Below are 23,221 nucleotides of genomic sequence, written 5' to 3' on the forward strand. Positions count from 1 at the left end.
GGCTTGGGGAAGAGGATCTTTGAGAAATACTTGATGAAGTGTCTTTTGATCCAAGATAGAAGTTGAGATGAGTCTTTAAAAGGTGACTGTATCTTGCCGTTTTCTCCTCATCGGTATCTCTGGTTTGGAGGAGAGTGGGAGGCATAAAAGTGGCACTCTTTGCAAAGTCCACAATGTCTCGTCCAAGCAAGACCGCGTTCACCATTTCCTGGGCCGCCTTGTAACCTCTTGTTTCCCTGAAGCTCAGAATGCGACTGATCAGTAATGGGGAGTCTCATAACCTCGGAGCCCCAGAGATTTTTCTTTTAGATTTTATTTATTTATTTATTTGAGAGAGAGAAAGTGAGAGAGAGCCAGCACGAGGCGGAGGAGGGTCAGAGGGAGAAGCAGACTGCCTGGTGAGTGGAGAGCCTGATGTGGGGCTTGAGCCAGGGACTCCAGGGTCATGACCTGAGCCGAAGGCAGCTGCTTCACCCACTGAGACACCCAGCCCGCCCCCAGGACCCCCGAGTTCTAACAGAAATACACACACTGCTGTACGCATACACAAATGGACACAGAGACCAGGTTTGTCGTAAAATCACCGTTAGCAGTGTAAGGCCTCACGAGACACTTACTTGGAGCCATCTCTTGGGCTCCTTCCCTGCCCAACCGTGTACCTGTCTTTGCTCCCCGGGCCTCTCTTGCCCTGTCCATTCTGTCTACACTCTCTACCCTTGACTCTCCTCTCTCTTGGGCCTTTCCTGTGCTCACTCAGTCTTCCCCTTGCGCTGCTGTCTCTGTAACAGTCATCTTCCTTTCAAAGATGATCCCGCCTCCCTCTTGCCACCCCGCCGTCCCTGGCCTCGCTGAACACACAGAAATTTTTTTTAAAGATTTTATTTATTTATTTGACAGAGAGAGATCACAAGTAGGCAGAGAGGCAGGCAGAGAGAGAGGAAGGGAAGCAGGCTCCCTGCTGAGCAGAGAGCCCGATGCGGGACTCGATCCCAGGACCCTGAGATCATGACCTGAGCCGAAGGCAGTGGCTTAACCCACTGAGCCACCCAGGCGCCCCCACACAGAAATTTTTATAGATAGAGTTTACATTGCATGATTGTTTCTCTCTGGCTAGGTTTAGTTTATTTGCATAGAAGAACTGGTTTCATTTGGCAAGAGCTGGAGGGTGTGCTTTTAATTGACAGAAGGCCAAGGCAACATGCTTTCTGGGACTTCTTTGGGGATGAAATTTCTTCTTAGCATTCTGGTGGAGAGGTAAGGGTGTTCCTGAGCACTCTTTCTCTATAAAGTGAGCCAGCCCTTGGAATGGTCAAGAATCTCAGCCCTCTCCCACACGTGGGAGGGGCTGACAAACACTTCTCTTCTGGTCTGGGAGCTGCATTGTAATGCCTGACGTTTGTAGCTCTTCAAACCTCCGGGAGATGTAAACAGTAACCCACTCCAAGGAAGAGAGCAGCAGAACTGTGTTGAAACTTGCTATAAGGAAGCTTCCTCTGCCAACACTCCCATCGTGGCTGCCTGTAGTCATTGCCAAACCTGCCCACACATTTTCATCACTTCGGAGGAAGCTTCTGCTCTCCGCTAATGTGCAGTAGATATGTACCGAGAATCGAGACCCATTGGTTTTGCAGACAGCTCTTGGTTACCCACACATATGGCAGCAGCATTAACGACACGGAAAATCAGAAAAACATGGACCCTACACCTTGACCTATGTGGCACTCATAAGGGCCTGCTTGGGACCGCTGTGTTTGGGAACTTATGGTCAGTGGTCACTTCCTTTAGCAGTGTATTTTGGGTCTTATTCTTTTCTTTGTCTTTTTGGTTTTTTTTTAATTGATTTCAACTTTTCTATAGGTTTGAATTTTTCAAAATAATAATTTTGGGGGGAAATGACGCCAGTAATACATATTAAAAAAAAAAAGAGGACCACCTACATGGCTTAGTCAGTTAATGGTCAAACTCTTATCTCAGCTCAGGTCTGGATCTCAGGGTCATGACTTCAAGCCCCAAGTGAGCCACCATGCCCATTGTGGAGCTTACTTAAAAAAATGGGGCACCTAGGTGGCTCAGTGGGTTAAGCCTCTGCCTTTAGCTCAGGTCATGATCTCAGGGTCTTGGGATCAAGCCCCGAGTCGGGCTCTCTGCTCAGCGGGGAGCCTGCTTCCCCCTCTCTCTGCCTGCCTCTGCCTACTTGTGATCTCTCTCTGTCAAATAAATAAATAAAATCTTAAAAAAAAAAGAAAGTGAGTGGTCCCCATTTACCTCCCCATACTACTCCCCTCTGCAGAGATAACCACAGTTGACAGTCTGTTGTGAATCTTCCCAGGCTGATTTCTTTTCATTTACAAACGTACATACATACATAGTTATTTGGGCCTTTGCTTTTATGTAAGTCAGGAATCATGTTATGTAACATAGTGGGATTTTTTTCCCCAAGATTTTATTTATTTATTTGAGAGAGACAGAGAGCATGAGTAGGGGGTAAGGAAGAGAGAGAAGCAGACTCCCCGCTGAGCAGGGGGCCCTACACCGGGCTTGCTTTCAGGTCCCTGGGATCATGACCTGAGCCGAAGACAGATGCTTAACCCACTGAGCCACCCAGGTGTCCTCACTGCGGTTTTTTTTTTAAGACTTCTTTTAGGTTCACAGCAAAATTAAGAGGAAGGTATAGAGATTTCCCATGTCCTTGGTGCTGCCACCCCACACGTAGCCTCGCCCATTAACCACATCCCCAGCAGAGTGGTACATTTATTATCAAGGATGAACCTACATCGACAAGTCATTATCCTCCAAAGGCCATAGTTTACCTTAGGGCTCACTCTTGATGTTGTAATTCTGCGGGTTTGGACAAAAGTATAATGATACATATCCATCATTATACTATCATAGAGTAGGTTCACTGCCCTAAAAGCCCTCCACACTCTCCGCCCCCCCGCCCCCTGCAACACAACCCCTGGCCACCACTGATCTCTTTATTGCCTCCTTAGTTTTGCGGGTGGCTTTCTATTCTTATTATTATTTAACACTGTCTCCCGGTGATGAACGTTTATGTTGTTTCGCATCTGTGTTCTTCTACAGAACCCAACTCTGCCGGCGCTGAACTGTTCCGTTGAAAATGCCCATCCGACAGTTTCTTACTATGCTCGTCCTCAAGTGGCGTCCTACAATACCTACTACCACAGCCCTCCCCACCTGCCGCCATATTCTGCTTATGACTTTCAGGTATGCTTTGAGAGAAAAAGAACTCTCCGTGACTCTTGCTGCTGTACGTGCTGCCTTGTTCTCTCCCTGATTACGGAACCTCCCTATCATGGACAAAGTAGCTAGGCCCTCAGCCCGACGGCCATCAGCAGCCTGTGGGGACTAGTGATCAGCTTACAGACAACAGCAAGGCAAGATAGAAGAGATGGGGAGGGTGGGAAAAACACAGGAAACAGAGAGATGGAGGAAAAGGGAGAGAAGGAGCAAGGATCGAGGTGTCCCAGAGCGCCTTGACCGGCACCCAGGAGAGGACGTCACTCATTAGTACATCAGTAGGGACCCCTGTCCAACTGTGGCTTTTCCCATTCTTCTGCCACTGAGAGAGGCCTAGTCCTGCTCTTTAACACAACAGACTCTGGCCAATGGATTGAATAGCATCTGTAATAAGGAACAATTCCCTGGTTTTCCTCCAGACTTCCTTAACTAGAACTATACAGAGAAAGGGGTTTGTTTTTGTTTTTTTTTTTTAATAACAAACCCCCCTCCCCTTTTTTGCCTTATTATCTCAGAGATCCGAAATAGAGTTACCAAATTTGCACTTTCCCTTTTCCTTTTGAGCTGCGACGAAGCACAGAAAAATAGAACCAAGAAAGACACTTAATTAAAAGGCCTTCATTGTGTGCCGAGCACTGGGCTAGGCACTTCAAGGAAACAAGCAAAATGGTCTTTTCAACATTTACAGTGATCATCAACCCTTGACCATAGAAGAGCGGGATTACACGGAAATCTGGTTAATTGAAAATTTGAGAACCAAAGGAAATACCTTTGAAAGGAGAGGAGCCCATAATGAATTTGCTTCTCCTAAAGGCCCCTGGATGCTCCAAGGGGACATAAAGGCACGACTGTTTGGGGATACTTCCAATTAGCCAGCCAGTTTACAAACACAAAGCCCTCGGGCAACCTAATTTCAGCTTTAGATTCACAAAATAATTGAACCTGGAAAGCCCCGTTTTGTTGAAGACAGTGCCCTTTTGTTCAGCTCCGATGCTGTGCATGGAGGTCTAGGCTGGTATATTGCAACAGTAATACATGTGACCATGGACTTGTTCACTCTTATAAAATGCAGAACCAGAACAAGGAGGTGTCCATCAAAGCTTAGGAACAAATAGTGCTGGAACTTGTTCTAAAGCCTACAGTATTTACAGGTAGACAACAGAGGGAACTCATTCCCCAAATAGGTATAGACTGGGAAACACAAATCTGTTCAAAAAAGTCATAGGTAATTTCAGCAGTGACAGAGGCAAAAGGAGTCCTTTAAGAGACTGCAGGGATGGGACCCCTGGGTGGCTCAGTCAGTTAAGCATCTGCCTTCAGCTCAGGTCGTGATCCCAGGGTCCTGGGGTTGGACTCCCAGCTCAGCAGGGGATCTGCTTCTCCTTTTCCCTCTACATCCCCCTCATGCTCTCTCTTGTGTGTGCTCTCTCTCTCAAATAAAGAAAATCTTTCAAAGAGAGAGAGAGGATGCAGGGATGCTGAAATTAACACAGGAGTAAAAAGTAATAAAAAGTCATCCCCGGGGGGTACCTGGCTGGCTTAGTTGGTGGAGCACACAACTAAGTTCAAGTCCCACGTTGGGCATAGAGCTTACTTTAGGAAAGAAAAGGTCATCCTGGGATGGAAGGGCCACAGATACAAAGGTCCAGCCCCCGAAGCTGTCTCTATTTATTTTTTATCAAAGCAAATTATGTTGATTATATTGATTTTAGGAATTTTCACTTTCTAACGAACTGCAAAGTAGGAACAATCATCCCCCTGGTGATGGTCCTTATACACTCTAAGATAGGAAGCCTGTCTATAGGGTACGGAGACATTTCTCTGTCCGTTGTTCCTCATTCAGACACTACCCCAGGGATGAAAACAAGATTGACAACGCCAATGGTGACTTGGACTCTTGGCTTCAGTCCCGTCCCTGGTTTTTTTTTTTTTTTTCCAATTTATTTATTTTCAGAAAAACAGTATTCATTATTTTTTCACCACACCCAGTGCTCCATGCAAGCCGTGCCCTCTATAATACCCACCACCTGGTACCCCAACCTCCCACCCCCCTGCCACTTCAAACCCCTCAGATTGTTTTTCAGAGTCCATAGTCTAATCCCGTCCCTGTTTACTCTGCTCCCTTGTGCCAGGCACTGTGCTAAGAGCTGTAGATATAAAGATTGATTGCATTAAGAAATCAGGGACTTGAGGGGCATCCGGGTGGCTCAGTTGGTTAAATGTCTGCCTTTGGCTTGGGTCATGATCCCGGGGTCCTGGGATCGAGTCCCACATCGGGCTCCCTGCTCAGCTCACCCCCTGCTTTTGCCTCTCCCGCTGCTCGTACTCTTGCTCTCTCCTTCCTTTTTCACAAAAATAAATAAATAAAACTGTAAAAAAAAAAAAAAAAGAAATCAGGGACTTGAGTGGGGAATGGTCAGGGGACAGCAGTGGAGACAAAAAATAAATAGACAATTACCCAGAGTGCTGTGGAAACCCAGAAACAGGGTTCCTAACCCAAACGTACACTACCGGCAGGGATTTGTGGAAGCCTCCTCTTTTTAATAACAGCTCCCATTCCTTGAGCCCTTGTTCCGCACCAGCTGTGGTGCTGAGGTCTTCACGTATGTCATCTGATTTATATATCCAATACAAACATCATCCTTTGGGGGAAAGAGTCTTGCCATTGCCCGTCTCTTGTCATTGGAGTCTGTCTGACTCTAGATTGGCTTGAAGAATTCTTTGGGGGAAGCTATAAATCTGACCCCAGCATAGATCTTTTCCCCCAGTTATTTTAGGACGCTCATTTTTTTTTTTACCAATTTAAATTACGGGCTTCCTAATCATGACTCAGAAGGAGTCTCTAGAGAGTAAACTCTCTAATAATTTAATTATTAAATTGCTCCCCACTCCAGGAGCTGCTGGGACACTTCTCATACCTCTTCTGGTTCCTTTTCTAGATTTTAGCTGTCTCTGTGTTTTCTCATTGGAGACTTCAGAGTCGGGCGGTGTGGGTTTTGAGTGATGTGGGTTTTTAAATTTCTTTTAAAGACTTTATATATTTTAGAGAGAGAGAGAGAACCTGGGCAGGGGGAAGAGCAGAAGGGGAGGGAGAGGAAGAGAGAGAATCTCCAGCAGATTCCGCACTGAGAGCAGAGCCCATGTGGGGCTCAGTCCCAGGATCCCAAGATCATGACCAAGAGTCAGACACTCAACCAACTGAGCCACTCAGGCGCCCCAAGTGATGTGTTTTTAGGTAAAATGTTTCCTTCTGGAACTTCAGCGGTGTGCTTGAATTGAGCTTTCTTTTGTTCACCAACTTTCATTCCCTTCTAGTTTCTTTTTTTTTTAAGATTTTATTTATTTATTTGACAGACAGAGATCACAAGTAGGCAGAGAGGCAGGCGGGGCAGGGGGCTGGTGGAGGGGAGCAGGATCCTTGCTGAGCAGAGAGCCCAATGCGGTGCTCAGTCCCAGGACCCTGGGCTCGATCCCAGGATACTAGGATCATGACCTGAGCTGAAGACAGAGGCTTTAACCCACTGAGCCACCCAGGCACCCCTCCCTTCTAGTTCCATAGGAGGAAATACCAGTCTTTACCCAGGAAAGCCAAGAGGATGAGGGAACACCTTGCTTGCATTCCTAGATAAATAGAAAGCAATCAGCAAAACCACACACCAGCTCTGACGATAAAACTTCCAGAAGGACAGACCTACCCCACTCTCCCCCGCCACCAAAAAAAGCCAGAGCTTCCTTATGATCTTCTCAGATTGAAAAAGGGCCCACATCGCAGATGACTTTTCTAGACTTTCTTCTAAATGACTTCCCCATTAGGGTCATTTCTAAATAGGACTATATATGTAACTTTGTGTTTGAAAGCTATTGCTCCTTTTTACTCCAAGGCTGATAGAAGAGAAAGGAAAAAGAGGGATAGGATTTTATTTTAATCCCTCCAAGTTGTGCCCTCGTTGGGTAGCTGTCCAGTTAGGAAGCTTAGGAAATATTCCTTGTGGTCAGACACAACGAGGGCTTCGCTCTGGCCAGATGGCCCTGGGGAGGCTGTGAGTGCTGAGCTGGGAGAAACGGGACTCTAGCCAACATTGGACTCCACGGTGTCCTCGCTTCATGAGCGCCCCATCCCCCAAGGCAGGAAGGATCGAAACTGAGGCTATCTTGGCCTCCTCACTAACCTCCCCACTCACTTCCGTTGCCCCGACGACACTCATTTCCCTCCTACCTGTACATTGGTTTTAGCCAAGTAGCCCAAATTCCGCAGGGTATAAGGCATCGGGTTCTACTTGCGCTGGGAAATTCAACCCAAGGGAGCTTTATGTAACAACTCAAGGGTTCCAGCTGTGCTTCCCAGTCTGGCCCACCAGGTGGGTCCCCCTCCTTCACTCACGGTGAGCTGCCTCCTCTCCTGTCCACCTAGTAAACAAAACTCTCAGCCTACGCAAAATGCAGGCACCTCTGTTTATGCTCGTTATCAGAGCCTGTGAAGGTACCGTCGCCACCAAAAATGACCCACTAGAGATTGGACTCATTTAATGGGAGGATCGCTTTAGTCCTGGGGGAGGGGGTGCATGGCACGGGCTACCGAAAGCCTTAGAAGGCTGTGGCTGCCCCAGTTTCTCTCTATTTCCCCCTCGACTACGAAGTGTGTTCCGCCAGGTGGTGGGGGGGCGGGCTGGGGGGTCATCCTCTGGTAGCACCCTCAGCCTGTGGCTCACCCCCCTTCTCGCCCCCGCCTCCAAGGCCCAGCAGTAGGCTATTTAGATGCTTTTCATGCTTTGCGGTGTGCGAGGATTCAAAGCTCTGTTCTGCTGAGCTGCCTGTCCCATTAGTAAAGTCGACTCCCACTCCCAGGCAGGAACCAAAAAGCACCAGGCCAGCTCCCCGGCTGTAACAAAGCCAGATCCTTCCCAAGGTGCCTGCTGGTTGCTAGGAAACTACGTGTGGGTCCTGTGGGCCTTGCCCTCCCCGCCCCCGTCCCCACCAACCCCGGGCCCCAAGGGTGTGTGGACTGCAGCCAGTTAGCTCCCTAGCTCTGCCAGGAGTCCTTCAAGTTTATCCTTAAGACTCCCAGCGTCCTCAAAGGGAAGTGAGAATCATACCACTCCAGGCCGCTTGAATCCTTCCCAAACATGAAAGCAAGAAGTGAGAACCAAAGGCCATTGTGTCACACACACACCCCTTTTACTATCAAAGTGTGCAACTGCCACCCTCGGCGACTGCTGCCCACAGAAGCTTCTCGCAGCACCTCCCGGGACAGAACTGCCTCTTGCTGCGCTGTTGGAAGCTTGCGCCTCCTGTCTGGGAGCACCTAAACCCGGCCTCCTCATTCTCACCCTCCCGTGGCGCCTTTAGGAGGGCCAAGTGCCACGTCTCCAGTCCCTGGCATGGAGACTCTTGTCCCCACTGGGCTGAGAGTGGCGGGGACTTTCCCGGCCGGAGGCGGTCCCCGACATGAGAGGACAGTGCTCTCCCTTGAAAGCAACAGGGGAGGAGGGAGGGAGCGAAGGAGGGAAGAAGGCAGTCCTGTAGTGCAGGATGGAAAACTAGGAAGTCCTCCCAGAGTGGAGAGACAAATTGGGATTTTAGCAAGGAATCGGGCTTGTCTTAATTTCACTGACTCAAGTTGTTTTGTCTTTAAGGGTTCTGCAGGTCCTTTGACCCTGTCCATTCCTTCACTCAGGGCTGGAAGAATGAATGGGGTGGGGGAGGAGGAGGGAGTGACGGGAGCCGCATCCCTTGTTGTCCCAGCACAATGTGGATGGATATTTTAGTGCCATGGGCAAGACCCTAGATACCTGGACAGCCCTTTCTAAGGAGTGCAGGGGTGAGGACTGGGGATTAGGAAACTCAGCCAGGTGGTCTCAGGCTCCAGAAATCTCATTATCAAGGCCAACTCTCCGTAGCCCCAGACCTTTAAAAATAACATGATTGACTCAGACTGGCCAGCCAAAGTAAAGGCATAACCTCCGGCAAACAGCACTCAAACTGTTGAGAAATTGTGGTGTTAAGTGGGTCTTTTTGTTTTTCTTAAAATAATCTTAAAAATTATTTAGTTATGAGAGAGAGAGAGAGTGGGGGGGAGGGGAGCGGAAGGAACAGATCAAGCAGACTTCCTGCTGGACCTGGAATCCAACCCTGGGCTCCCCGAGATCAGAACCTGAGCTGAAACCTAGAGTCAGTGCTTAAGCGACTGAGCCACCCAGGCGCTCCTTTTTGTTTTTCTTCTCATGTACCAGTTCCTCCTAGAACTAAGACACACCAGAAAATTGCAGTTCTCCAACCCTGTTCATTGGCTTATTATGTTCACCCTTCCTGAGAGCCTAAAACCAGCCTCGGCCCCCTGCCGTCCAGGTAGTCCCCTCCGGTCTCCAGGCCTCAGCCATGTTCCACCGCCAGAGCAAGGAGAGGTACCCACAAGATGTGACCGTATTCTTTGAAAATGTGTTTTACTTTAAAAAAAACATGCCAGGTTGGGGCACGTGGGTGGCTCAGTTGGTTAACTGTCTGCCCTCAGCCCTGGTCATGATCCTGGGGTCCTGGGATCGAGTCCCACGTCAGGCTCTCTGCTCAGCGGGGAGTCTGCTTCTCTCTCTCTCTCTCTCTCTCTCTCTCTCTCTCTCAAATAAGCAAATAAAATCTTTTTTAAAAAAAAACATACCAAGTTCATCTGATATACTCCTGAGGTTAGGGTCACTCATTCAACATTTATTGAGTACTTACTACTTGCCAAGCACTGTTCTGAGCTCTGGGGGATATATCAATGAACAAAATGAAAACAGGCCAACTCTCCTTGAGCAGGAAAGTCATCAGGGTCAAGGGTACACATGAGCCAGGGAAAGAGAGGTAGCAATGACTCCCGATGTGTGAAGTCACTCTTTTTAAAAAAGAAAAAAAAAAATCTCTATCCTCTCTCTTCCCAAAGACTACCAAAGTCAGACAACACGAAGTAATACTGAATCCTACGTCACTGCAGCCTGGCAGGTTGTTCCTTGTTCTTACCATTGGTGTTCTTATCTCCGCGCCCAGGCTCCTCTCTGCTCTCCCACCTACCCCACGCTCGGGCGGGTGGGCCGCAGTTAAGATGAAACAGAAATTGTCAGACTTGGAAAAGCCCAGATCCAAGAAAGCCCAATTAACCTCTCTGACCTTCGTTTTTGTTTGGTGTTTTGGTCTGTGAGATGGGCTCTGGGACCTATTCTGGCGGCCAAGACTTTCCCAGGCATTACTGGCTTAACCTCTGAAGTTCTTAAGGCCCAGAGTAGCTTTCCGAAGACTAGCGGGGATGCTGTTGCCATAGCTCGAGGGAGAGGCACTGGAGGCTTGGGCTGTAAACATGGACAGGAAAGTGGTGGACTGAAGAGACAACACAGAAGTAGGAGTGACCAGGTGACTGGATGCAGGGCTCAAGGGGCTGGGAAGGAGGACCCCACGCTCTCCGCGCAGGCGCTATGCAGCCTGAGTGACTGCGACAGCGGGACCCCCCTGCTGATGCCCCACATGAACTCTGTTGTTCTAAACAGAAGCACACCTGGTCCACATTCGTTTTTTAAGTAACGATGGTCTGGGGGGGGGTGGATTGCGACCCAGCTGCTTTAACTGATATTTCGTTTTTATTACACAGCATTCCGGTGTCTTCCCATCCTCCCCGCCCTCCGGACTTTCTGATGAGCCCCAGTCCGCCTCGCCTTCGCCCAGCTACATGTGGTCCTCGAGCGCACCGCCCCGCTACTCTCCCCCCTACTACCCGCCTTTTGAAAAACCACCACCTTACAGCCCCTAAAGAGGAATGCCTGCTGGCTATTGAGATTATCGTGGCTTTTGTATTTCTGCTTTAGTGGAAGTGTGTAGGGTACAAAATTTAAAGTGTGATTCTTATGCATAAAGTTTTATGAAGGCCTGCCAAGCTAGGGAAAGATAGGGATGAAGCTTACTCATTTATCAGTGCAAAGCAGGGGTGGCTAGGCTGAACCCAGCGCTTCCAAAAAGGGCAGCGTGCACTCTAAGCAAGACTGGGGAGCCATCCCAGCAAGAAGCTTGTCCCGTTGGGAACTGGACCTGCGTTTCCCTATGGCTCCGCCTTGGTCCTCTGCGGCAGCAGCAGCGGGGCTTGCCACCTGTTCCACTTTGTGTAAATGCAATGTCGTCCTCAAACCCTCGACAGACCGCCACCCTAGCACCTTGGGTTAAGCGCCCGGCTTATCTTTAGGCCCTATCTTTCCCTACCACTGAAGTCAGTCCCTAAGGAAAATTTCCCAGCTGGAGCTACCCAGTGGTTCCAATGCAGAGAGTTTTGGCTAAGATTTTGTTTGCTTGTGTCTGGATGTCAAAAAACGCTGCCTGTATCTTGTACTCCTTTCTTCTCTGTGAGTATTGTAAAAATGGCTGTTGTGATCGTTCAGCTCAGCTTTCGTTATCAGTACCTCCCAAAGGGAAAAGTGCAATATTCCCTCGAGTAGTGGGAACAGGACTGATTGTTTAGGATGCGCTGAAATACAAAGACCAACGTGTGAGGTGTTCTGAGGCGATCTCAGTGACACATTCGGTAACTTAAGAGACAGAGGTTCTGCTGCGTGGTGCAGTGTTACAGAAGACATTGGCTATGGGAGATCTTACGGTTAAAATTCAGAGTTTAAAACGCTAGGCTAGGTTCTTGGGTGGTGATGATGAATTGTTACTAATCTTTGTGACTATTTAATCTTCAAATATTGTGCTTCAATCCCAGCAAACCGCACGTATCCCGCACCCCACCCCGAGAGAATCATCTGTATTTTAATGCCACTGCTCTTACTGGCCCTTTTTTCTGTTGAGACCAATCACAACAGTGTTCAAGATTATGAAAGTGTTACAATGCCGCTTTAAGTCTGCAAAACCTCAAAAGTAGCCAACTTGACAAATTCTTAGGTGTTACCGTAGATTTCACATCCATCTGGCACATTGTGGTAGGCGTTTGTATGGTTCTTTTAATTATGCATAGCTTTAAACCATCCACCTGACGAATTGAACACTTCGGCACCCATGCCTTCACTTCAGAAGGAACACTTTCACTGCGATCTTATGTAAACCTGAGACTTGAGTGATTTAAAGGAAGATGGATAATCCTACACTGGTATGATATAAAAATACAGGGGCTACAGGAGGGTACCTAATTAGTTCTGCAAACACAGAACGCATACTGGAAAATTTTCCAGCCGATTTCGCTACCTCCCAACTTGACGGATTAGAGGTAGCAGGCAAATGCTGGTGCTCCCATCTACCTTGTAGACACCCAGCCATCAAGAATTATCAAGGCACAAGTGCCCTCATTGTTCACAGTAAATGTTTGCAAAGCATTCGGTTTAACTTCCGGCATTATGAATGATGTCTCATCCAGAGTTCAAATCAGGAAAACTAGAATCCTTTTGCGTTATATAAAATTACTATTATTTTCTACAGTTCTGAGCATATTAAATTCTATTGGATTTCAAAAAGGGACTAACGACCAATTGACTTACTATACAAATACCAACTTGTAATACTCAATGAAATTTCTTGCCATTTACACTACCTTTTGCTTTAGTGAACGTGTATGAGTATTTAATTTTTTAAAAGGCACCATTACACAGTATATCCTACATTTATCACATTTCTTAAAGTGTTGAGACTCTGACTCATTTCTATGTATTTTTCTTACTTTACAAAATAACTTGAAACAATAGATTTTGTAACACTTAATTTGAGCAGCTTCTTTTTTTATTACATTGAATTATATAAAGTGCATGTTACCTTAGAAAAATTAATATTTGCTGCTTTACTCTTTTGCAGAACATTTGCTGTAATGAAGGAATTTGTATTTCCGATATGTACCTTGACTGCATTTTGTAATATTTACTGCTTTATTCCTAATTCTGCTTTAAAGTATTGAACTGGGCATGAAACATTAAAATATTAATCCAGAACCTCTACAAACTGGATGTTGCTTAAAATCTGTATCACTGCCATGTTGGAAACCCAGACTGCTTTTGTGATGTTTCAAATTAATAAAACTATCCTCCTCCGTATCCACTTACATGCGTCTTCATGGAACCCACAAAAGTATCACAAACACTCCAAGCAACTGACAACAGCCCACTCACTTTTGACTATTATGGTTCAAGGAACAATGGGAATGCGATGACCCAACATGTAAAACCTTTTACAAGGTAGAAGAGGGACAGTGAAGTATCCTCCAGACTGAGAAGGCATTTTGAGACCAAACAAAGCAAGCCAGCGAAGCAAGCCACTCCATACCACGGACAGTCTGATTCAGGGTAACTCACTGAGGCGGGTGGTTGGGGGTGGGGGGGGGCAGTCACTGTGGAGTGGGCCACAGTCCAGGCACTGCACAGCTGTTCTCCAAAGTCCGGACCTCAACCCACAGATTTTACAAAGCACTGTGGTGAGGCCAAAGTATAGTTATCTAAAGTGGTGCCATCTGGGGCGTCTGGGTGGCTGAGTTGGTTAAGCGTCTGCCTTCGATTCAGGTCATGATCCCAGGGTCCTGGGATCGAGCCCCGCATTGGGCTCCCTGCTCAGCGGGAAGCCCGTTTCTCCCTCTCCCTCTCCCCCTGCTTGTGTTCCTTCTCTCACTGTCTCTCACTCTCTCAAATAAAATCTTTTAAAATAAAAATAAATAAATAAAGTGGTGCCATCTGTGTGCCAGAGGGGAGGGGAAGGAATTGTTAGTTCTCCTAGCTGTTTCGACAACTTTAGGAAAGACCAAAACAAGCCTTCCTACGTTCTGGTCAGGGCATACGTTAACCTCCAAGGGCCCTGGAACGTGTAGCCCTGAGGGAGGTCCCTGCGCAGACATGAAGAAGATAGAGCCAAAGATGGAGTCAGTACTGTCAGCACCCCAACAAACCTAGTGGGGGGCTTTGTTGTGCTGCCATCAGAAATACCCTCTGAACTGAAAAACAAAAGAGTAGAGTCTATGTCATTTCTTTCCTTTTTTTTTTAAAGTTTTTTTTTTATTTATTTGACAGACAGAGATCACAAGTAGGCAGAGAGGCAGGCAGAGAGAGAGGAGGAAACAGGCTCCCCGCTGAGCAGAGAGCCCGATGCGGGACTCGATCCCAGGACCCTGAGATCATGACCTGAGCCGAAGGCAGAGGCTTTAACCCACTGAGCCACCCAGGCGCCCAATTTCTTTCCTTTTTTTTAAAGTGAGCTCTATGGCCAACGTGGGGCCTGAACTCATGACCCCCACCCCCCATATGCTCCACCAACTGAGCCAGCCAAGTCCTCCAAGTCTGTATCATTTCTGAAAGATAATCTTGTAAAAAATACACTCGAAAATCAGAATTATAACATTTTATTTTTGCCATAAGAAGCTCTACGAACTAATACCAGGAAATGGTTAATGAAAAGTAGAACTTAAAGTCATATGATAGGAAAGATTGTACAAGTATGAACATTACAGTACTGGGTGGAAATGAACACGGTTTCGTATGATTGACAGAGGTGAGGAAGCCAGTGCTATAGAATTAACATTTAATCCTTTAGATTAGGCATGCCTTGACAATATGAAATACCTTGACCATTTTTAACTATTTATCTTTTTGGTACAAAAAAAGACAACATCAATTCCTCATAGTAGTTGCATCTGGGGGATCAGTACCGAGGTGATAATGGTCATTTAAAATCTATTTTAAAGTAAATCTTGCGGGATTGCTATGGCATTTTAAAATCTTTGCTTAGTTTGGGCATTTTCATTTTGTCATCTCTTTCAGCACATTGGTATTTTCAAACGGTTCCTATCCAGAAGGTTTACAGGTATTTTAGTGTAGGAGCAAATTTGCAGCCAACTTGAAAGAAAAAAGAAGGAATTTAGTAGCCAGAAAGCGAAGTACAAAATAGGAAAACACCATGGTGAGTTTTAAACAGAATCTTGCTACAGATCTCCAACCCAATAAACACGGGGAGTGAATGGTTTCAGCCCCAAGGGAGTAGTTCACACAAATTCTGAACTTTAGATATAGAAACTTCTGAAAAAACTGAAGACCTTGACATACATGCAAGGAAGAGTCTTCTGGCAAAAATACAAGTTAACTTTCCAGTTTTCCTTCTCCCCAGAAAACTCTAGAAGACACCTTCATTAGGCACAGAGTTTAAATTTTATACTCAAAACTGACACAGAGCACAGCAGCAGGGCATAATTCTGTTCGTATTCTTCAGAATGGACAGTTTTCCCTTACAGACTCAATACCTGGTTTGTCCCAATAGCCTTGTTAGAAACTCTTTAAGTTTTATTATGATCAACTAATTTTCCTAGCAGGTAAATTTGAAAGGTCTGGAAGCTCTGCTGGCTGTCAGTATCATTCACACTCACAGAAGTAATTATGTCTAACTGGTGAAAGAGCATTAATGAAACTCACAGAGATTTCCACCGGAAATATTTCTGAGTGCACCTTATAGTCAGAGTAACGTTGTCAGGATCTGCACAGAACCGAAACAGATACTGTGATTCCAGAGATCCGAGTCTTAAGTTCTAAGGTAACTTAAACTTTTCCCAGGATTAGTTCGCAAAATGGCTTGAATGTTAAGACTCAGAACAGAAAACAGACAGATGCACATCATTCTAGCCCTCGGTAAGCAGATTATAGCATTTTTCTTTCTCGTGTTATTGCGAATACTGAGGCCTGATACCCTCCGCTACCAACTGAAACACTGAAACCATTATCTTTGAATCTAGCTTACCGTCAGAAGAATGATGTATACGTGAAGAATTATGATTAAAGCTTTAAGTTCAAAGTCAAGAAATAGACTATTTTTAAAAATACATAGTTAAAGAGAAAGAAAATATCTATGTTGAGTTAAGAAATATTTAAGCAAGGTTACAAAGGACTAACGACTATTCACAACAATCTTTTTCAGTATCTATTAATTTCTTTCCTTTGCAAAAAGTAATTTACAGAAGTTCAACACATTAATCCTGTTATAAAGGCTAGGCTATATATTTGTTCCAACCTGCTTCCTTTTAGTACTATCACTTCAGTGAGTTTTGACTTTATTCTCTAAGTGTTTTAAATATGTGTCACCTGAAAAGGAAGAAAGGTACACGTATTGTTCGCAAGATAAACGGGAATCAACAAGCCTATATAACATTACATATATAGTTTCTGATTGCTATAATATTGCAGCACTTTGCAGATGGAATGGAACTTACTTTAGAAGGGGTAAAAACCTAAAAGGTCTTGTGAAAGGAAAATCCTAGATCATGAATTCAACTATTTTGAATGAAAACTTTCTGTTAGAAATTCTAAGTAATATGAACATTTAAAAATATATACCGGTAGCCTCCTGCCTAAAATATGTAGGAGTCTCATTTATGGAATCTATCATTTATAAAGATTTATACATAATGAAATATTTATTTGGTGGCTTTCGGATTCAAACTTTGCAATTTCGGAAGGGGACCATTTTTAACCAGATGAACAAAAAGGGAACTCTCCATTCACTTCCACTCTCTATCACGTAAGAACACAGAATTCAAAACAAACGCAACAGAACTTTTCTTCTCCTCCTGTCTGCAATACAGAGATGTGTTTTCCATTAACATCTCTGCCCACAGAGGCCACAACTGCGAAGGTATATATACAGTAGTCCAGCCACCAAAGTTTTTTCCAGACAATGGCAATAAAAGCAAAACTCAATTCTAATTAGCTAAAACTCTTTCTTCAGATGAGACACTTGTCTGTGCGGCCATTTTCATGGCAGGAGGGAGGCAGGAGGTTGCTATCCATTTGGACTAGCAGAATACACAACCAAGCAGACTTATTCTGCAATTTTCCAGAACAACTTTAGAAGTTCTTGTTTACTTTTTATGCCACATCCAAAACACAACACGCATTTATAGTCTCAATATGAAGAGAATTGAGAATTCAGCAGTAAAGTGCTAACACGGAAGGGGAACGTTGTAAGATAAACTAGGGTATGCTAAGAACTCCAGTTATTTTCAAAAAACATTCAGACTGCTTCAAATTCTATTCAGGAAACTATCTCTCCAAGCTTTTTTTTTCTTCTTGCCTCTTTAAAACAAGCTGAAACCTAAACTATACAAACAGATACTCGGGCGGGGGTATCTCAATCTCTACTCAAACTTTCAGAATATTTTGCTTCTAAAAATTATCAACAAATAATCCAACTAGACTGCCTTCAGATGATGTGGCAGATCAAATAAACTCGTTTTCACCTCAATTTGTTTTACAGATCTTTTGAAACCCCTGCCCCTGAATGCAAACCCAACTTTTGGAGTTTTCAAAGTTCAGTAAGATTCTGGTATTATAAATTCAAACTCGGTACTGCCATCTGTTACATTCTGTTTAAAAATTGAATCATTTTCCTGCTGAATAAAAATATCTTCCCAGGTCATCGGCTTGTTCTGCGGAGCAGATGCGGTCCCTGCTGCAGGGTCTTTCCCAGCATCGACCTTATAGCCAACAGCATCATCCTTCATTACAGGCATAGTGCCTGACCTATCAGAAAGATATGCATATTGTCTGATCTGCAGGGACCTGCATGGATGTAAACGATAAAGCTTTGAGTCTCCAGAAGGATCTTGACTATGAACTGACTTTATGTGCGAAGACATAAACTGATAGTTGATGAAAGATTTGCCACAGGCCAAACACTGGTACCTTCGCTCCCCTGTGTGATGAATTTCGTGTTTTGTGCGATATTCTGCAAGAGGAAATACCTTCTCACAATAACGGCAAGGGTACTTCTTCTCCCAGGAATGAATGTTAAAATGTCTCCGCAAGCTTGTCAGACAGACATAGGACCTTTTGCACACAATACAGATATAATAGACCCTCCCATCTACTATTAGCTCATAGTGATCATCATGTTTTACTTTCATACGTTTGTTGGGCGTCTCACCGCTAGATGTTTTTGGTATCTCATTCTCAAGTCTGGCCTCCCCTTCGTCAGGGTCATCTTTGACGGGGATCACTATGTCATAAGTATCTTCTCCGATATTTGCATAAACCTTGCAACCCGTCGACAAGCCTTCAATCTCGGTAGCTGTGTCTAAGGTAATGATCTTCTGACCCTCCATTAGATGCTTTGATCCTAAACCTGTATCATTAGTGTTTCTAGTAATTATATCTGAAATTTTTAAAGAATTGGAAAGTGGCTCTTGCAGAAGTGTAGGAATCTGCATCTTCTGTACCAACGATCCATCAAAAGTGGCATTCTGGGGGATCTCAGCCTGGGGGACCAAAGATGTATTACTGACCGCCGAATCTGGACTGGAGCTAATAGTGTCATCATCATCGTCTATAATTTCCTCCTCCTCCTCTTCATTGGCCTTGTTTCCTGTTATAACAGCACTGTTTGGTGTCTGCTGATTCTGCACAAGCAAATTGATTGAAGGAGACATATGATTTGGAAGTGATGAAGTGACATTTGGTGGTGTAGTAAGTGGTGTCTGATTTAGCAAAATAATGTTGGGAGTCAGATGTGTCGGGGCTGAAGATACCAGCAATTTTTCACTTCCTTGCGTCTGGCTCAGAGTTGCCTGATTCACAGATGTAGGAAGTTTCTGAGTAGGTGTGAGATTTGGTAAAGGGGGAGAGTTATTACTAGCACCAGGTGCAACATCTGAAATGGCAACGGAACCTGGGTTAGGCTGGACCTGAGCCACTGCATTGGTACTCGGCAAAGTCTCCTTTGCAGGCAGAATCTCAGAGCAGAAAATGACATCATCGTCATCATCATCTGAATCGGTAACAATGATCTTTTTTGTCTCGTAATCTTCAGCAGATAAGGAAAAAGACTCGGTTATAATAGGCATTATAGTGGCCCCGTTATCTTGGGCTTCATCTTTTGACTTTTGTATTTCAAGGTTCTTGTCACCAGAACCAGGAGGTATGGTTTCTGCATTACCGTCCTGAGAGGTACCTGAGATGCTTTTAACCTGTGACAATGGGACACCAAGTTCTGCTATAAACTTAACCCCTAACAGCTGCCCTGATTTAATCAACTCATCAAGTAAATCCGATCTAACACGAACAATTTTAGAACTATAGATATAATTGAGAATTTCGGCAAAGATCTCTGCTCTTATAAAGCTCAGTTCAACAACTTGCCCAGCAACTGAGAAGAGCTGATGGAAGTAAGTACTAGAAGCTGAAAGAATATTCCTGTGGGCCCGGAATTTGCGGTCCTCCACGATAACGGTAACGTCACAGAAGAGTCCATGGCCACGCTGCTCATTCAGGGAGTTCAGCAGACTGCCAGAATATTGAATGTCTGTAGCAGAAATCAGTTTTCTACTCTCCATGCCTATAAGAGAAAGGGAGGAGGAAGGGGTAGGAGAAGATTAGAAAAGAAAAACAAGAAGTACTTTATCATTTCAGAATGTAAGCTACAGCACCATTCGAAGGTGTATTCAAATTTTAACTGAAGTTCGGCGTAAATTTCTGGCTTGCATATAAACTGTTCATACAGGCTGGCTTTTGTACCATGCGTCATATCTCATGACTTCCCCCTGAGAAGAGACAAGTGAGTTTTTAATTGATCTACAGATCTGAGCGTTAATCTCTTCCTCTGAATCTCAGATTCATGTGTCACCACTAAGCAATTTTTTAAGATGAGAATTAATTTTCATAGTTCCACTTTTGGGTTCTGTCGCCAAGAAGACTCAAGGGTTCATTTTTAACGATCTTAAAAATTTAGGGAAAAAGTCTTCATCGTGAACACACAAAAGTTATTTCACCTGTAAACGAATGATTTAAGTGTCAGAAAAGCTTACTGTGTGCAATAGCCATCCTATACTCTTCCTAAATTTTAACTGATCCTAAGAACACATTCAAAAGTTACTCCCTACAGCCAATGACCAAACTGTTTTTTTTAAAGATTTTATTTATTTATTTGACAGACAGAGATCACAAGTAGGCAGAGAGGCAGGCAGAGAGAGAGAGAGGAGGAAGCAGGCTCCCCGCTGAGCAGAGAGCCCGATGCGGAACTCGATCCCAGGACCCTGAGATCATGACCTGAGCCGAAGGCAGCGGCTTAACCCACTGAGCCACCCAGGCGCCCCCAATGACCAAACTGTTTATAAACACTGACCATTATTACCTCCAGACTGCTGGTCAGTTTTCTGTTCTTATTTAAATCGGGGTGCCTCACCTAGATAAACTATGAAACACCTTTTTTGCCCTCTCCCCTTTCATCATCTCCTTGCCCCTTCCCCCCACCTCTCTACTCTTACAATCTCCAGAGGTGAAATGTTAGAGTGCCAAGCGAAGTCAACAGATGGTACTGTGAAAAAAATAAGACAAAGGAAAGGTCACCATTTCTTAATGCTTATTTGCATGAAGACACGAAACATTTCGATTTGTTGGTAAAGAATTATGTAAAGAATTACACACACTGAAAACTTTTCTTATACCAGATGTGTTAGTGAAAATGAAAACATAAACTTAATGGAGCAGAGCAGTTACTCACTCTAGAAAAGGGGGTGGGGGTCAGTAAAAAGCAATGCTGTGTACCACTCCAAAACATTCTTTTTTTGCACGTCACAGAATACATTTGCAGAAAACAAGGGTGCCTAGTAGCTTAAAATACATACATATATTATATATTTAATTTTTATGTATTTAACTTCTATAAAATATACACACACACACACACACAATTGGCTGATAAGTACTTTAGGTAGAGAAACACTTTTATTGCTAATATTCTTTCCCTTTAATGTTACCAAAATAGTAGCACTGTCGTCACAGTGCTTAAGTTATATACACGTGGAAGGCGGGGCATCTCAAGCATCTCCGAAATTCTCAAAACTGCAGCTTAAAAACAAAAAGTAAGCAAAAAGTCTAGAAATGAGGATTTGAAAGATCATTTGTTATAAGGCATTGCTCGTTTAACAGTACCAAGGAATTCCAGGTTACCCTAAAGGCACTCATCGGCAAGGGTGACCTTTGGACAGCGAGCCAGCCACCAGGGCTTCCGAAAGACGGGGATTTCGACAGAAGTCGCTTTTAAGTAGGTAGACAGGTTTTCCGAATACAATTTTTGTCGTTTGCAAATGCGCTCTTGGAAGGAGGCAATGCATCAAACGTACGAGTCCAGGTGACACTGGGAATTGGTTTCATTTTGTTTAGATTTCCTCCCGCTTTTCCCCGTCAGGGTGGGCCCAGGAACCGCACAGATCGCTCAAACCCACCCCGAGATCTGCGACCTGCCTCCGGAAAAGCCATTCCGCATCGCTGGGAGACAAACCCTTGACGGAAGGCAGGTGAAGGTGGAAAAGAGAGAAACGCCATCCGCGAGCAAGTAAAGCCAACCAACACGCGGCTCCCTGCGGCAGCTGAACCCCATCTTCCTTACTCCACCCCCTCTTCCCCATTTGCACCCAGCCGGCTGCAACCGAGGTGTTTTTTTTTTTTCTTTTTTTTTTTTTCACCCCAATTCACACGAAAAGGCAGCTTCCTGCAAATCCAGATGGAGGTAGGAACGCACCGCCAGGGCGGGGGTCCGCCGACGAGCCGGGGAAAGTAGAAGGTGGCGAACGGGAGGGTGGGGTGTTGGGAGGGGATGAGGCCAAGCAGGCGGCATTGTTGTGCCCAGAGAAGGGGACGGAAGGGGAGGATGGGCCGGGCAGAAAAGCTCTAAATCAAAGTAGGGGCTAGGAGGAGAAAAGGAGGCACAAAAAGGCAGGCGGAAGGCGAGGAAAAAGCCAAGTGGGTCCCCGCGGTGGGCTCCCCATGCGCCGGGCCTACCCAGGGCACCGGCAGCCCCTCGGTCCCTGACGGCGGAGGGGACCGCGCCGCGGCCCTCGGGCTCGTCCCCTCCTTCGCTCCCGGGCCCACACAAAGAAAGGGCCGGAGCAGCGGAGCCTCCGACTCCGCGGCTTCCTGGTTCAAGTGAGGAGAATGCAAACGCAGGCGCGGCCCAGCGACGGAGGCAGCGGGCGCGCTCCCTCGCCGCTCCTCGCCGCTCCCGGCCCCGGGCCGGGTCCTCACCTGCTTCCCGGCGCCGCCGCTTCTCCTCGTCGGGCCGCGCGGACGGGTGGGAGCCCTCCAACGCCCAGAAGCCGGACTCCGCGGCGATTCGGCTCCTTCTTTAAACGTCGCTCCAGTCTTGGTCGACGTCGACGCGGCTGCCGCCACCGCTGCTACAGCTGCCCCACGCCACCGACAGAGGGCACAGCGCGGGGGCGCAGCGCGGAAGCCGGAGGCGCCCTCCTCCTCCGAGCGCAGTTCGGCTCTTTCCGGAAGGGCCCGAGCTCTAGGCGGCCGCGTTTCGGCGCCCGGCGCTGCCTTCGGCTCCTTCCGCGGGGGGCGGAGTGAGACTGGGAAGCTCTGGGAACGTTCGGCCCTTTCCGGAGGGCGAAAGGGTGGGAAAAAGGGAAGGGAAAGATGGTGTTATGCGGTCGGTGTCCCGCGGCTGGGATCCTAAAGTCGGCACAACCTTCTAGGGCATGAAAACTTTTGGAGACCGTACGAGTTTCATTTCTTTTACAAGTTTGAAACGGCTCCGTTAGCCCGTCTCTTAGACGATAAACCACCTTGAAATAGAATCTGAATAAATATCACCAAGTCGAATCGATGGACTCAGGATGACTCAAGTTCTAGGATGACAAGTTAACAGCGGCATCCCACTGTTTTTAAGAACTCAGTCTAGGGTTTGGACACCAGACTGCCTTTTAAGTTGAATACTAAATGATGAAGTACTATCTTAATCCCTTCGTTTCAACTATCGTTTACTGACCACCTGTTTGAGCTATTCCAAATCTCCCGTTAGGTGCCGTGGAATACAAAAATGAGTAAGCCAAGGTCTCCTTTCCAAAGAGCTCAGTAGATGGTTACACCAACGTCGACAAAAGTACCTGTGCAAGGTTATAGAACACAGAGAAGGAAATAGCAAACTAAATGTTCCCATTTGAGCTGTATCTTGAAAGAGGAATAAATCAACACTTGCACTGGTTTCTTTTTTTTCTAAA

At 45.9% G+C, this 23,221-nt stretch overlaps 2 protein-coding genes across 2 annotated transcripts in view; one reads left to right on the top strand and one right to left on the bottom strand.

Moving 5' to 3' along the window:
- TMEM255A (transmembrane protein 255A) overlaps positions 1 to 13,289 on the top strand; it is a 50,880-nt gene extending 37,591 nt beyond the window's left edge. Inside the window, exons 9-10 of the mRNA XM_044235497.1 lie at positions 3,082 to 3,225; positions 10,874 to 13,289. Of these exons, the coding sequence (XP_044091432.1) occupies positions 3,082 to 3,225; positions 10,874 to 11,032 (303 nt within the window). The 3' untranslated portion in view covers positions 11,033 to 13,289. The remainder of the gene's footprint in view (positions 1 to 3,081; positions 3,226 to 10,873) is intronic.
- A 1,276-nt stretch (positions 13,290 to 14,565) lies between these two features.
- ZBTB33 (zinc finger and BTB domain containing 33) lies at positions 14,566 to 22,399 on the bottom strand. The gene is made up of 2 exons (XM_044235002.1): positions 22,242 to 22,399; positions 14,566 to 19,554 (listed from the first exon to the last, which is right to left on the bottom strand). Exon 2 carries the CDS (start codon positions 19,550 to 19,552, stop codon positions 17,534 to 17,536), a length of 2,019 nt encoding a protein of 672 aa, XP_044090937.1. The 5' UTR covers positions 19,553 to 19,554; positions 22,242 to 22,399; the 3' UTR covers positions 14,566 to 17,533.
- Positions 22,400 to 23,221: the final 822 nt, after the last annotated feature.

This window comes from Neovison vison, chromosome X (assembly GCF_020171115.1).
Source record: "Neovison vison isolate M4711 chromosome X, ASM_NN_V1, whole genome shotgun sequence".
NCBI classification, from domain to species: Eukaryota; Metazoa; Chordata; class Mammalia; order Carnivora; family Mustelidae; genus Neogale; species Neogale vison.